This window comes from Papio anubis, chromosome 12, assembly GCF_008728515.1.
Source record: "Papio anubis isolate 15944 chromosome 12, Panubis1.0, whole genome shotgun sequence".
NCBI lineage: Eukaryota > Metazoa > Chordata > Mammalia > Primates > Cercopithecidae > Papio > Papio anubis.
Genome location: NC_044987.1, coordinates 16,375,940 through 16,391,324, shown reverse-complemented (window position 1 = coordinate 16,391,324; position 15,385 = coordinate 16,375,940). Strand labels below are relative to the sequence as shown.

The 15,385-nt window shown below is 53.0% G+C and overlaps 1 protein-coding gene across 1 annotated transcript; it reads right to left on the bottom strand.

The window, feature by feature from the left end:
• Positions 1 to 400: 400 nt before the first annotated feature.
• On the bottom strand, positions 401 to 14,346 carry SCN2B (sodium voltage-gated channel beta subunit 2). Its single transcript, XM_003910771.4, has 4 exons — positions 14,041 to 14,346; positions 6,169 to 6,335; positions 5,664 to 5,874; positions 401 to 4,666 (listed from the first exon to the last, which is right to left on the bottom strand). The coding sequence occupies exons 1-4, from the start codon at positions 14,108 to 14,110 to the stop codon at positions 4,467 to 4,469; spliced, it is 648 nt and encodes a 215-aa protein (XP_003910820.1). The 5' UTR covers positions 14,111 to 14,346; the 3' UTR covers positions 401 to 4,466.
• Between the last annotated feature and the right edge of the window lie 1,039 nt (positions 14,347 to 15,385).

Sequence of the window (15,385 nt, the reverse complement as noted above, 5' to 3'; positions counted from 1 at the left end):
AACACCTTTGGGGAACAGAGCAGGAAGGATGGCCTGTCTGCCCGTGCAAAGAACAGGCAACATCCGCATGACAGTCAGCCTTGGGAGCTTCCAGGGTTGTCTTCATCCCCAAAATAATCGAGAGCCCTCCAAGAAGTAGGTGTTCAGTCACCCTGTCTCGGGGTGGGCAGAGTCCCCAGGGGGCTGGGGAAGGCAAAGGGATGAAACATCTGTGGGGGGACAAGTGTGGGTTAGACAACATTCCCCTTGTGAGGCAGGGGCGTTGAGGCCCTCAGATGCTGGAGATCTGGCAGCACCAATGGGATTACCAGGCAAGGAGCACCTAGGGTTCCAGTTAAGATCCTGGCAAAGCTTCGGCCTACCCTGCCCTGAACCCCTGAATAAAGCCACACTCGAGGGATTTTCAGGGGAGACAGTTTATTGTCGCCAGTAGACCCAAACAATAAGACAAATTGCAAAAGAAACTCAGTCTGCTCCCAAAAGCAGATACATCCCAGCAGTCGGGTCATAGAGGGCCATCTCAGTTTCTCTCCCCTTCCAACCACCCCTTCCAACCTCTCTATAGCACACACAACCGAGAAAGTGCATATGTAGCTGGGTTTTCCCCTCCAAGTGCACAAAGCGCAAGAACATTCCAAAATTTGCCTTTGGTGAATCAACTCAAAACACTGAGAAGTGATTACACCTCCCCACACACACACAGTGTAACTTTTGGGGTGGGTGTGGTGAGATGTTTGATATTTGTATATATAATATATCTATACCTATATAGAGAGACTATGTACAGTGCATCAGCAAGCTTCAATACAGGAAGACGCCAGCAAGAGGCACAGCAAGAGACACAGGCTGTCCATCCTTAAGACATATGTAGGAAGGAAGATTTCTTGCTTCATCACCCGTTAACTGCACCAAGCCATTCCTATGGCCTGGGACTATCCTTTTGGACCTGCCCAGTGTTTTCAATTGTCTGTCTGCTTAACCTGACCTTGCAAATATTTACCAGCCCAGCCTTCCCAAGGAGACACGCAGAGAGAAATATGGATCCGATCAGCTTTTCCTTTTTATAAACTGGAAATAACTGTGAAGAGTCCATAGCTAGGGGGCAGATAGCTATTTCCAAAGCCAGTTCCAAGGCACCTCGAGGCATTTCAGTCCTGAAAAATTGTGCTTTGTTCTTATAAGCTAAATCCCATGGGTTAGCCAGCCCGTCTCTCTTTGCAGTGGCCCTTAATTAGGAGGAAAAGACAGATCGGGGGGAGGGGGAGCAGGGGGAGGTTCTGAGAGAGCAGGAGAGGCTGGAGCAGTTGAGAAAGTCAGCAGACTGAAACCAGCAGAGCATGGTGGTGGGAACATGCAGCCAGAAGTGGGGCTCGAACCCCACGGTAGGAAGAGGAAAAACTTGTCAGCATAAGTTAGGAAACGGTAGAGAAATGGCCGCTGTGGAAACATCTCACTGGTTTTCCACCTGTACTTACAGAAGCCCCATATTGCTCCCAACCTCACCATCCTGGGGGAGGCAGCTCTATGAGTCCTCTGGAGGAGATTTTAAGAGGCTCCAGAAGAAAATGCATATGCGGGCTGAGCACCTGGGACAGAGATAGCTCCTGACCCAGCCCCATCTGCCGGGGCCCTGAGGCCCATGAAGAGACATTGCTTTTCCTGGGCCCCAACTGGTCAGGGCAGAGGGAAAAAAGACTCCAGAAATCTTAGGCTTCTTGATGGAGAGTTAGAACTTCTTAGAATACACTAGGAAACCCCGCAAATAATTCCCCTAAATGTTATGGATCCTGGAAAAAGATAAGTTCCCAACATCAGCACAGATCCTCACTCATCCTGGGAGAGAAGGACACTTTAAAAGTGACCAAAAAAATGAAATCTGCAAGCTGCAGAAATGTATACAACCTCTCTTGGTCTCAGCTGGCATGAGGTGCCCACCACCCACCTCTCTGCCCCCAGCTGGCTGGCTCCAGTATGGGCAGTGTCCATCTGCTGCAGGCATCCTGGTGGCTTAGCCCACCCACATTGGCAGTGTGTTGATTGGCAGTTAGGTACTGAGCTGATGAGTTTAGCATTTCCAGATGGGCTTGACTCACTCACCTCACCCAGGTGTTACCAGGCTGGTTGCCCATCCCCCACTCTGTGCCCACTCTGCCTGGCCTCTGCACCCTTGACCCTGTTGTATCGCCCCTCTTCCATGCTGTATCTCCCTTCCCAGGGCCCAGATTCTAGAATCTCTTCATCTTCCCCAATTGTAGCCTTGGAAGCAGTGTCTTGCAGAGGTGGAATTAGATGCACCAGAAAGTTAATCTTGGTCCCTACAGTGCCAACCTGGTAGCCCCCAATGCTTATGGCTTTGTGTATATCCCCAGTGCCCGGCACAGTGCCTGGCATGTAATAGATGCTCAATAAATGGTTGCTGAATTGAAGCGAATTAAGCTGAATCTCCCAGATGATATTGCTCTCTCCCCAAATTGGCCATCTGATGGGCAGAGGCAGGGACTGGTCCCTGAGACTGTCACGGTCCTGTCTCCATCCCCTTTCCTAGACTTATTCCCTACCCTGGGCACCTGACTCCCTGAGCAGGGGTGGGGCTGAGCTCCTGGAAAGGCTGGGAAGTGCTGGGGCAGGGAATGAGGCATTTGCCAGCAGCTGCGCCCTTCATGCTCGAGCCCTCCCTCCCTGCTTCCCTCCACTCCTCCTCAGTCCTGGCCAGAGGGGCTGGGCTCCTGGGAGAGGGGCAGGGCTAGAGGAGCCCACCCCTCCACCTCGCCCCATCATGGACCAGGCCCCAGAGGCCCCTCCCACCTGGAAAACAATGGCTCTGTTGATTCAAACTGGAGACTGAGGAGCCAGAGAAGAGGGCAGGACCCTCAGTTTCTGTCAGTTGGAACCTCAGTTTCCCCATTTGTAAGTGAGTGACTTGGCTAGTTGATCTCAGGATCTTCCAAGGTCGTGTTCTCAGAGTCAGTGTTTCTGTCTCTTGCTCCTTCTCTCAGGCCTAACCAATTTCCATTGAATGTGAGTGTAATGGCAGTGATGGTTGGCTCCCTCTGTTTTTTTTTTGGGACGGAGTCTCTCTCTGTCGCCCAAGCTGGAGTGCAGTGGTGTAATCTCAGTTCACTGCAACCTCCGCTTCCCAGGCTCAAGCGATTCTCCTGCCTCAGCCTCCCAAGTAGCTGGGATTACAGGCACACGCCACCATGCCCAGCTAATTTTTGTGTTTTTAGTAGAGATGGGGTTTTGCCATGTTGGCCAGGCTGGTCTTGAACTCCTGACCTCAGGTGATCCACTCGCCTCGGCCTCCCAAAGTGCTGGGATTACAGGCGTGAGCCACCGTGCCTGGCCTACAATTGCCATTTTTGTCCCTATGAAGGGAGTTGTTGGGAGAGGAGCGAGTAGCGTGGCCACAGATGGGACAGGGCTGCCATTGGGGACTCAGGTTCCAAGGCCTGCCCTCATGCTGGCCTCAGACTTTCCCTTCCCTCTCTGCAGCTAAAAGCCAGGTGGAAATCCCACCGAGGGCAACTGGGAAAGTTCTCACTGACGCCCCAAAGAAAGCTGGCCCACCCCGCGCATGGCCTCCTCATTTCCCAGCCTTGGCTGCCCCTGCCCAGGCGAGGGTGGTTACCCCAGGGAGAAGTCAGAGCCTGCAGCAACCTGCGTTCACCATGGGGCCCACCCATCAGCCCCTCAGCTGACTTTGAAACTGGCCTCTGTTGGTGGGTGCCCTCTGTGGAACCTGACCCCCTACCTGGAGCTGCCCTTCCAGTCTGGCTTCATCCACAGTCCCAAGGGATTAGGAACCAACGGGAGCCCCAAGGAGGCCACTAGCAATGGAAACGAGGGCCAGATACGGCCTCCCGGGCAAGGGCACATGTCAAGCTTTGCCTGCAGCCCTGGCTTTCCTTTAGTGCCCTGGAACGCACAGTCATCCCTTTAACATGCCCCTCCAAGCTTCAGGAACTCATCATCACCTCCAGCCTGACGGCTGCTCTGGGCTGGGAGCAGGGGAGGAGCACAGCCATGCCAGGCCAAGCCCTCCTGAGGGAGCTCTGTCAGCACAGGGAAGCCCTCCCTCCCAGCCAGGTCCTCTCTGAAGCCACTGCCAGGCCAAGCACTGGGCAGGTGGACGGCGGCCTCCTCCGCCACCCCTGCCCACCCACTCCCTTCTCTCTGGGGACCCTCACACGTACCTCCTGCCTCCCCCAGGGACTGGCAGGTGGGAGCCCTTTCTCTCCTCTCCCCAGGGCCCACATGTCCCAGAGCATGGCAGGTTTCTCAGATGGAAGACAGTGGGTCACTCTTGGTGCAGGGCGGGAGATACGAAGTGGAGGGTTCAGGAGGCCCCAGGTGGGCCCTGGGGTCCTAGGTCACGGGAAGCACACCAAGAGCGGGCAGGCAGGGTCACTGTACAGGGCAGAGAGGGGAGGAGACGGGACACAGGAGGCTGCAGGGCCGGCCACCCACTACTTGGCGCCATCATCCGGGTTGCCCTCGCCGTCCGTCTTGCCCTCCTCCTCGGTCTTCAGGTCATCTGTGCTCAGCTTCTGCTCTTTTTTTCTCCTCACACATTTGACCACCATCAGCACCAAGATGATCACAGCCAGGAAGCCCCCGACAGAGGCACCCACAATCACGGCCACCGTGGAGTCCCGCTCAGGGGGCTCTGGAAAGGAAGGAGAGCCACTGAGCACCAGGGCTGGGAAAGGGGCCTCCCCACCACCCCACTACCCATGGCATGCGTGGAACCACCCTGACTTTACTCCTCCACAGACAGGACTTTAGCAAAGCCAAAAAGCAATCCAGGTGACTGACCCTGAAGTGCCCCCACCCTCAAATCCCAGGACACCCAAAGGCCCCAGAGGAGGCAGTGTGATGAAGTATTTAAGAGCACGAACTTTAAGATCAAACCAGACCCAAATTTGAGTCCTGATTGTACAACTTATGAATTGCATGACCTTAAGTAACTTATCTTCTCTAACCTCAGTTTTCTAACCTGTAAAATGGGGTTAATAATAATACCTTCCTTGAAGGTTTTCATGAGGATGAAATAATGCATAAACAGAGCTTAGCCCTACGACTGAGACATAGAGGTGCCCAATAAATGAAAGCTGCCATCATCACCGTCATTATTATTGTTGTTGTTGTCATCTGAAACAGGGTCTTGCTCTGTTGCCCAGGCTGGAGTGCAGTGGCGCAATCATGATTCGCTGCAGCCTCGACCTGCTGGGCTCAGGTGATCCTCTCACCTCAGCCCCCCAAGTAGCTGGGAGTATAGGTGCCAGCCACCATGCCCAGCTAATTTTTGCATTTTCTGTAGAGATGGAGTTTTGCCATGTTGCCCAGGCTGGTCTTGAGCTCCTGAGCTCAAGCTATCTGCCTGCCTCAGCCTCCCAAAGTGCTGTGATTACAAGTGTGAGCCATCACGCCCAGCCCCATCATTAAGACCGGGATTATAGTCTATATCATTACCAGGACTCTCTGGGACATGTTCCCAGGTTCTTGAAGACTAGAGGGAAGAAAATGGATTCCTTCTATGCAGCACAAATGGTTGCTCCCACCCTCAGGAAGGCATGGCCTCCCCAAAGTGCCCTGAGCGAGTGCTGCAGAGAGTAGGTGGGTGGGAAAGGTCAGGGCCCCGCAGCTGGCACCCCAGCCTTCACCTTCCATGATGACTTGCAGATGGATCTTGCCATGGCCCCGGTGGCGGTCGGGGGGGTTCATGATGTAGCAGTTGTAAATCCCCTCGTCCTCAGGCTGCACGTTTCTCAGCATCACGGACACATCGTACTTGCTGGGGTTCCCCGAGAACTCCACGCGGTCTTGAAACCGCTCCAGCTTCAGGTTAATGATCTTCATGCGGAACTGGAGGAACTGGGGATGGAGCGAGGGACAGGATGGGCAGCTGGGCGGCTGAATGAGCAAGCAACTACAAGGACAGCGAGGATGCCCCCTCTTCCTATCTACCCTTTTCCTGGGGAAGAGAGGCAGTTACCTCTAGGAGGCACCAGGGTGCGCAGCACACCTTGTGTCAAAGCCTCCAGGGCACGCAGCCCACCCAGGGTCCTCTGGGGCCTAGTCCAGCGCGGGGGCCGATGGTGGGACGGGGCCTTCATGCTGCAGGGCTCCTGCCTCCTCCCCCACTCCCGCCTTCAGCCCAGGACTCACCATCTCCTCGGAGCAGTTGTTGCACCCCTGGTAAGTCCAGTTCAGGGAGAACTGTTTGTGGTTCACTGTGTAGCAGGAGTTGAAGGTGCAGGGCAGGCGGGCGTCAGAGCCATTGAGGACATTGAGGGTGGCAGGTACTGTGACCTCCATGCTCCGTCCTGGTGGCACTGCAGACGAAGCCACAAGTTGGTGAGGAGTCTGGCTGAAAGGGCTGGGGAGCGGCAAGCCCTCTGTGCCTGAGGGTGTTGGGGGATGAGGCAGAGCAGAGCAACCGGCAGGGGACTGGGCAGGGGACTGGGTCCTCAACAGCGCCAGTTAGTCAGGAGGTGGGAGTTATTGTTACTTGCAACAGGGTCTCTGTTGCCCAAGCTGGAGTGCGGTGGCGCAATCATGATTCACGCAGCCTCAACCTGCTGGGCTCAGGTGATCCTCTCACCTCAGCCTCCCAAGTAGCTGGGAGTACAGGTGCAAGCCGCATGGAATTGGGCTTCGTTCTTCCTGGTAGGGGCCCACTCAGCCGCCCCAGTCCATACTCGTGGAGTGGGCAGGCACATATGGGGCACCAGATATGGTCTTTGAGGCAAAGTGGGGTGGCAGAGCAGGTAGGGGAGGAGAGAGACCAAATCATCACGTCACCTATCTGTCAAGCCAGGGGCAGCCAAATGGCCCCAAGCCTTTTCTAGAACCACTGTTAGGCAACCCCCGCCCCCACCACACTTGCCCCACTTCTGTCATATGCTAGCAGAAGACCACAGACAAGGGGCTTCACTATGCTTGCCTCAGTTTCCCCCTTATTCTCACCACTTCGAACCATCTTTGCTGGGCCAAAGCCCTTCCAGCTGAAACTGAGGGCTCCCCTGCAGTTCTGTTCTCAGGGCAGCAGCCTGAGAACAGCTGGAGATTTGGAAGGCCTCACTCTCCATATCCCAGGGACAGAGCAAAGCTGTGTCCCAGCACAGCCCAGCCCCCTACCTTCCTCAGGCTTGTGACAGACAAGAAAGAGGGCAGACAAGCTGTGGGAGGGAAGAGGTGCCCCAGAAGGTGAGGCACCATTCCAAGGACCAGCTGATGGGTCTACAGGGACAGGAGTCCCTCTTGGAGATGTCAGACCTGGAGACACCACGGCAAGGAGCTGCTACAGGAGGGCAGGGTGGGAGCTGCCGGTTCTGTGGAGGAGTCCTATTAGGAACACTAGATGTAGGCCAGGAGACCTTGGTGCTGGGGCTGAGAAAGGCCTGTCCCACTCTGACATTCTAAGCAGGACAGAGCCTATAGGGAGGTGAGCGAGGGGCCTGGGGCAAGACACTTAAGGGGCATCCACTCTCTGGTCATGGAACTACCTCCTTAAATGTCACGCCCTAGGCACCTCACTGGACTCACCTGAGCCCTAGCCTTCATTCCAAGATGCTCTGCCCGTATCCTCAAGAACCTTATCTCAGAAGATTCCCTTTCTTTATGGAGGATAAACAGCAGTGTTCAGCGTCATTCATTCACTCATTTACCAAATATTTATAAATCACCTACTGTGTGCCAGGCACTTAGTCTAGGCCCTGAGGGTTACTGCTGTGAATAGGACAGGCAGAGTCACTGCATCATGAAGCTTATATTCTGGGAAGAAGGGTAGACAAGGAAAAAAATCATGGAGTTGTAGGTTAGAGACACACGGCAAGGTAGAGGGCCATTGTCTGATGTTGGGTGGGCAGGGAAGCCTGCTGTGAGGGGGACACGCAGGCAGTGCCCGCCTGAAGTGAGGGAGTGAGCCCGTTGAAGTTTTGAGGGAGTTGAGTTCCCAGGCAGGGGTACTCCCAGGGGCCAAGTCCCAGTGACTGGAAGGAGCTTCGTGTGCCTGAGGCAGAGGGAGCAGAGTGACCAAGGGGGCGCATGGTGAGACCTGAGGTCCGAGAGTAAGGCAGGGACCAGCTCACAAAGGCTTTGTGGGCCAGCATGCGGAATTAGGAGTTTCCTCTTTGGAGTGTGATAGGAGGTCCCTGCAGGGTTGGGGAGTGCTGGGAGGCTGTCCAGGCGAGCCCAATAGTGGCTGATGTGGGAATAGCATAGACAAGGGGATGCGACTAGACTTGGGTTCAATCCCAGCTCCAGCATCAGAAGCTGGGAGAGTGGGGGCTGCTCCTTTGTAAAATGCAGCTGGTGACGCGTATCCCCCAGGGTTGTTTCCATAATGAAAATAAGCAGTAAGTATTCAGCAAATGGTAGCTGCTATTATCCTCAATTCTCCCCAAGTTCTGCCTTGCAAACAGGAAGGGCTTCTAGGGGAGCATCTGGCCTGGCCTGAGGGCACCTTGGAGACTGTCCCCTCCAGCCAGTCCTTAGGAATTGGCAAACAGCCCAGGCCTGCAGGGCTCCTATTTTTCAAACTTTTTTTTTTTTTTTTTCCTGCACAAAGCTGCAGAAGCAGCTGCCCTGCAGCCTGCAGGGACATCAACGTCTGCCTGGAGCACCCTTCTGCCGGCCCCGCCCCTGGCCCGAGTGATCAGGGCAAGTGGTAGGACTTAAGAACCAGAGATTCTCTGAACTGGAAGCAGCCCTGGATGGAGGGGTAGGCATGGGGACCTCATCTGTTCTCCAAGCTGGGAGACAGGCGTCACCATCTGCGTTTTCTAGAGGAGGAGCCCAGGGCTGAGGATTCCAGGTGTGAGTTTAAGTGCTCATTAGGGGACTACGGCCTGGGGAGGATGAGTGGGCCCCTGCCAGGAAGAACAACGCCCAATTCCATCTCCTGCACTTTCATCACCATTCTGAAAGCATCTGGCACCGCACCAGCCAGGGAGGAGGTGTGCAGAAAATGCCAACAGCATCTCTATCTGCAGAGGCACAGAGCTCTGAGGGAAGGCATTGATAGTGCTTGTCCTGAGCTTACCTCCCATCCCAGGAATGTGCTGCCCCTCTAGCTCTTCCCTTGGGAGGTCGATTATCTTCCCAGGGGCTCTTCAGGCCAAAAAGTCTGCGTTCTGTGAAGCCCGGCTGACCCTGCGCGGGCCTCTGCCCGCCCCCTCCACCAAGCCCAAGGCAGTGCTCCAGATTAGAACTTGAACTCCACCATCTCGAAGGAGCTAGCACCCTGCCGTGGAGGAGGGCAGGGTAGAGAGGAGTGCGGGGGCGCCTTTTCTGGCCCGCAGGACTGGGGCAGCCAGAGAGGTGCAATGCGGGCTCCCCCTCCCCACCCTGCAGCGCGGCACTGCAGAAGGTACCGGGCGGAACACGCGTGCCCTCTACTGGTCACAGAGGTGAAACGTCAAGTTCCATCCGGCGAGGGAGCGTGGGATCCGGAGCCAGAGTTGGAGCTGAGATCAGAAACCGTAGATCTAGCCCCACTGTTTTATCGATGAGGAAAGAGAGGCCATGAGAGCCACACACAGAGAATAGGGACAAGCTGAGGCCAGAATCATGGTTCCTAGCCCCTTATCCAAGATCCTCACGTGAGCCTGTGACCTTACCAGAATCCCAGCAGCTTTAGGGTGCTGGGCCTCAGACCTTCCGCCAGTCCGGGCCCTCATTAAAGAGGAGGGGGCCATGGCTCAATAAGATCACAGCTGTGAGCAAAACTCTGGTCTCTTGATTAACTCTCCTGCTTCGGGAAAGCACCCGAATGCATGGCCAAGGCCACAGAAAGGGCTTCACAGCCACAAACCCTTACAAAATGCTTACAACGAGCCAGGCACTGTCTAAGCACTCTACACATATCATCTCATTTAATACTAACAAAACCCTGTTATCACTCCCACATTCCGGATGAGGAAGATGCAGCACAAAGAAGTTAAGAGACGAACCCAAGTTCACGGCTAGTGAGAGGCGAAGCTAGAATCTGAAGCTAGCCTGCCTGGCTCCAGGCAGCGTTGAGGCACTGAAGCTGAGTGGGGAAGTGAGCCCCATCCCAAGACATCTGGGGTACCAGATCTCTTGCCGACTATATGGCAGGTCCAACTCCAGGCAGGCCGGCCAGCAGGGAATGGTTGCATTTAAAGGAACCTCCATACAAGGGAGGCACGCAGTCTTCCTGGTTGTCCCATTTGAGACCAGGTCTGGGGCCTGTGTCTCCTGATTTTCAACTCACAGAAGGGAAATGATCATCAACGGGCTGTGACTTCTGATCTTAGATCCAAAACGTCAGCAGTGGCGGGCCCCCTGCTGTCTCCAAGGCACATCTGGGCCCTCAGGCACCGTGTCATCCACTGTTCTAACTAGCCCATCTTGCAGAGACTATGAAAATTTGCTCATCTGCCAAATGCTATCTCTTGCAGAGACTCGAAGTTAATCTCTTCACTCCTCTTTCCACCCTACAGCAGACTGTGAGGTAATTATTTCCTTCTTTTTTTTTTTTTTTTTTTTTTTTTTTTAGTATCTAAACAGATGAACTGTCTCCCAGGGCAGCTCCTGCCTCCCAGGTGAGTGTGGCTTCCAGCCCGTATCTCCACACCTGCACTGCCGTACCATCCAGACCCTTCCTGCTCCAGGGCCTCCCCAACCCCGGCCACTCTAGCCCATCCTCGTGCAGCCAGGAGCAACCCACCCTCATCACTCCTCACCTCCAAACCTCCAACAGCTACCCACTGCTTTCAGCATCGAGTCCAGGCTCCTGGGCACGGCTTCCAAGCCCTTTGCCATCTGAGGCCAACTTATACCCTAGCCTTATCTCCTGCCAGCCCCCATTCCCCCAGGTCTCCTTCACTCCAGTGACCCCAGTTCTGATTTTTTCTGAAAACACCACCTTGCTTCCCTTCTCCATGCCTTTGCACATATTTTTGCTTCAGGTTGGGAAGCTCATTTGCCCTCCTGTCCCTGGGGCCCTCCTACTTATTCTTCAGGTCCCAGCTCACAGCACATTAGCCTCAGTGACTGTTTCCCCAGTGTCCTTGTCCTCACCCAAGCCCTGTTCCTATCTCTTCCACATGACTTGGGGGCAGAATGGCAGGATAGTTAACCTCCCAGTGCCTCAGTTTCCTCATCTGTAATATAGGGGACAATAAGCCCAACTTCGTAGGGCTGTCGTAAGGATTAAGTGACTTACTGTCTGTATGAAGTTCAGCACAGTGCCTAGCACATGGCCTGGACAAAAGTTAGCTGCGACTCTGATGATCACTATTGCTATTATTGTTACCATACATACAATGTTGTCTTGTTATTATTTGTTTATGGGCCTGTTTCCCTCAAGAGGCTCCGGGGAACTGATTCTTATTCATCTTGGTATCCCTGGCACCCAGGACAGTGGGTGGCACAGACTGGGGCTCAATAAAGTCGACTAAAGGAAGAAGAGACAGCTTTCTCTCCATGTCTGGGTCCCTGCCACCATAAGCAGCAGATATGTGCAGTGGGCCAGAGTGAGGACCAGACTTCACTTTCTTTCTCTTTCTTTCTTTCTTTCTTTAAGAGACAGGGTTCGGCTCTGTTGCGCATGCTGGAGTGCAGTGGCGTGATCACGGCTCACTGCAGCCTGGAACTCTTGATACTCCTACCTCAGCATCCTGGAACAGTTAGGACTACAGGCACACGCCACCATGCCTGGCTCATTTTTCTTTTTTTCTTTTTTCTTTCTTTCTTTTTTTTTTTTTTTTTTTCTGTAGAGACAGGGTCTTGCTATGTTGCCCAGGCTAGTCTCCAACTCCTGGCCTTAAGCAATCCTCCCACCTTAACCTCCTAAAGCACTGGGATACAGGCGTGAGCCACCGTGCTCAGCCCAGACTCCACTTTCTATGCCTCCCCTAACATAATCCATACATTGGTAAGCAGGCCAGTGACTGTGGAGTTAACGGTCTCAAGAAAAACTTGAGGGAAGTCCAGTCATCTGCATTGTTTCTAGCTAAAACTAGCCTCATGTGCTTCTGTTGTGGGTACAGTTGGTTGCCCACCTGCCCTTTCTCTTATGGCCCTCTTCTCTTATGGTCACCTCCATAGTCATCCCCACAAGCCCAGCCCCGACAGAGTCCCCTCCCTCATCACTTGTGGCATCCTCCATCCCGGGGATCGATGCTACTGCAACACCACCAAAGTTCCATTGTCAACTCAGCCCTCAGCATTGGAGTGCCAGGGACATGCCTCATTACAGCACCAATCAAGTTCAAGTTCCAGTTCAGGATCCCCATTCCTGTGTCCTCTCCCACTCAGCTTTGCAGAAGCTTTAGCTGCCTCCCACCACCATCTCCTCACCCCCAACACTCAGACCTCTTCATCCCAGACTCCCTTTTCCCTGCCATAGCCCAGGACTCTGGGTCCTGGTCACTGAGCCCCCTTTCTAACTTTACTTAGCCATGGCTCTCACCAGGCGGCTTCTCTCCTGCAGGGAGCACTTCCTAACTCCTGAGGGAAGGGTCCTGTCCTCCATCTGGGGCTCCTTGCAACAGTCCACTCACCCAACTCCCCCTCTTTCAGCCTGTCCTGAGACTGATCAATTAGGTACTGTTAATACAGCAGTGCCATTTCTTGAACATTGGGGGCAGTGGAATCCAACGTTTAAGAGAATGTGGTGAAGTCAGACCCAGGGAGTTCAAATCTCAGCTCCCGTTACCCGTTACCGTAGTCATCTGTTTCCTCCCTGTAACCTGAGGTATAATAGAATCTACCTCAGATTGCTGTGAGGGCTGAACAAGACACACAGTGCCTGGGCTCACGAAAAGCATTCTTACATTAGCTATTCTTGAGTTCCTGCCGTGCCTGGATCACAAACACGCCAGGCAGTAGGCATTCTTTAGTTTACCCAGAAGGGAACTGAAGCTCAGAGGGGTTGAGTAACTTGCCTGTGGTCATTACGTAAATGACAAAGGTGGCTTGAAACCCAGGTCCTGCCGGAGATTCCATAGCATTCCTGCCCTGATGTTAATATGCCAAGTAACTCAGCAAAGCAGGCTGGCAGGGCCTCTGCACTGTCTGTGTTTAGCACTCCTACCCCAAACCCAGCACATCATGCCACAGAAAGAGAGAGAGACTTTGTGGTGGCCAATATTGCCATCAAGTCCTTGGACTTGACTCTCAGTTGCTGCTCCAGCAATAAGTAAGTTTAGGAGCAAGAACGAAACTCTACAAAGCAGGCTTGCAAATAACTTTCTAGCCCACTTCCCCACCAGGAAGTCTCTGAGTGGTCAAATACAAAATTAACATTTGGGGCCACTTGACAGGACAGTCTGCAAGACTGGACTGGGCAGTTCTGAGGCTGGATTTAAAGGGCCGCAACCTCGCTCAGCCCGTGGGTTCCATTTTTTCCTGAATCTCTACACCTGGCCCCTCCTCCATTCCATCGGGCCCAAGCCAAAGGTGCCTTCTCCATCAGTGCGTGCCTCAGCAGGTCTCCTCCCAACCCAGACATCATTCCCCAAGCCCGCTTCCCACCTACTCCCACACACGTTCCAACAGATCAGTGAGACCGAGTGCCAGGAAGCCAGACCCAGACTCAACTTTCTGCCACCAGCTCCCCCGCACACTCTCCTAACACCCTAAATCCACCAGGATCAAGGTTCCGAAAAGAAGCCCCTTAAGGGAACATTAAGTCCCAGGACCCCACATTTGCGGCAGCTACAAAAAAAAAAAAAAAAAAAAATCACTGAAGAGACTGCAGGTCAATCCACTCTCTGCCCCACCCCCACACTGGTCCATTTAGGGGAAATCCAAAGAAGATTCACCTCCCTTGACCACTGTCAGCCCCCAGCAACACTCAGATCCCCTGACCCAACATTTCTGTGACTAAGTAGTCCCAGGGTTCTGCACTCCCCAGCAACGTCCCTTCCAGTCCCCAGCACCTCCCCTCCCAAGGACACAGAGGGAAGCACTAGCAATGTCTTCTTTCCTATCCCCTGCCCCCATCCTCTTCACGTTGCGGCTACACTTCTGAACCCTCGGGAGCATGCAGATGTGAGTCTAACTTACCCAAAGAGAAAAAGAGACTGAGCCCCGTGAGACTGAAGGCAGGGCGAGGTAGCCAGGCATCTCTGTGCATTTTCAGAGACTGAGATGTTAGTCGGGTGGGCTACGGGAGAGGGTGATTTGAGGGGGCGAGGACTACAGGGGAGGAATGGTTGGATGCTAAAAAAAAATGCACGGATGTACTTCAAAGACATATGCAACATTAAGGAAGCTTTATTTCCATCTCTCTAATATGGCCGGCTTGTATGTTGCTGCTAAAAAGAGAGAGAGAGGGAGTGTGTAAAGGAGAGAGAGAGAGATGGGGGGAGAGAAAAGGGGGATGGGGTAAATATTGTGGTTGGTGGATTTCAAAAAGCAGGTGGGAGGGCATAAAAAAGTCATTTTGAAAAGAACGAAATCCCCAGAAATTTTTACCCTCTAAAACAAGAAATAATACAAATCCTGCCTTTTGACTTCACTCGGATGATTGTTGGATTTTGAAAACTATTAGAGGAATCCATTTATTTTAAAGATTCTGGAAAGGGGAAACACTTATTGTCATTTAAAAACAGGGAATGGTCCCATTTAAAGGAAACTCCATACAGGCTGGCCCAGTGGCTCACACCTGTAATCCCAGTACTTTGGGAGGCCAGATGGATCACTTGAGTCCAGGAGTTCAAGACCAGCCTGGGCAACATGGCAAAACCCATCTCTACTAAAAATACAAAATTTAGCCAGAAGTAAATATCACACCTGTAGTCCCAGCTACTGCACCACACTCCAGCCTGGGCCCAGCCTCCAAAGGGAAAAAAAAAAAAAAACTTAAAAAAAGGAGATACTTGTTCTTGTGTTATTGAAAAGGGTTCAGGAAAGTGATTGGAGAGACTTTCAAGTGGTAATGATTTCCTCATTCTAGCATTTCCACTGAAAACAGAACATGTTGAAGCAGGCTGATAGAAAAATACCCAAGAGATCTTATAATCGAATGTAACACAGGCCTTTGGAGAAATCTGATCCAAACAAATCAACAGGAAAGAAAAGTTTTTGAGACAATTGGGAAAAGTTAAATATGGACTACATATTAGATTGTATTAATGAATCATTTCTAGTTTTGTTGGGTGTGATAAATGTGGTTTTGTCCTTTAGCATCTCTATCTGTTAAAGACACACATGGATGGCCGGGTGGGGTGGCTCACACCTGTAATCCCAGAACTTTGGGAGGCCGAGGCGGGCAGATCACGAAGTCAGGAGTTCGAGACCAGCCTGGCCAGCATGATGAAACCCCGTCTCTACTAAAAATACAACAAGTAGCCGGGCATGGTGGTGTGTGCCTGTAATCTCAGCTACATGGGAGGCTGAGTTAGGAGAA

Excerpts from the sequence above, each read along its gene's own strand:
- SCN2B (XM_003910771.4), bottom strand. The coding sequence starts at position 14,110 with ATGCACAGAGATGCCTGGCTACCTCGCCCTGCCTTCAGTCTCACGGGG. Across the intron at positions 5,875-6,168 it reads ACAACTGCTCCGAGGAGATG|TTCCTCCAGTTCCGCATGAA; the intron begins GTGAGTCCTGGG and ends CTCCATCCCCAG. Across the intron at positions 4,667-5,663 it reads TCTGCAAGTCATCATGGAAG|AGCCCCCTGAGCGGGACTCC; the intron begins GTGAAGGCTGGG and ends CTTCCTTTCCAG.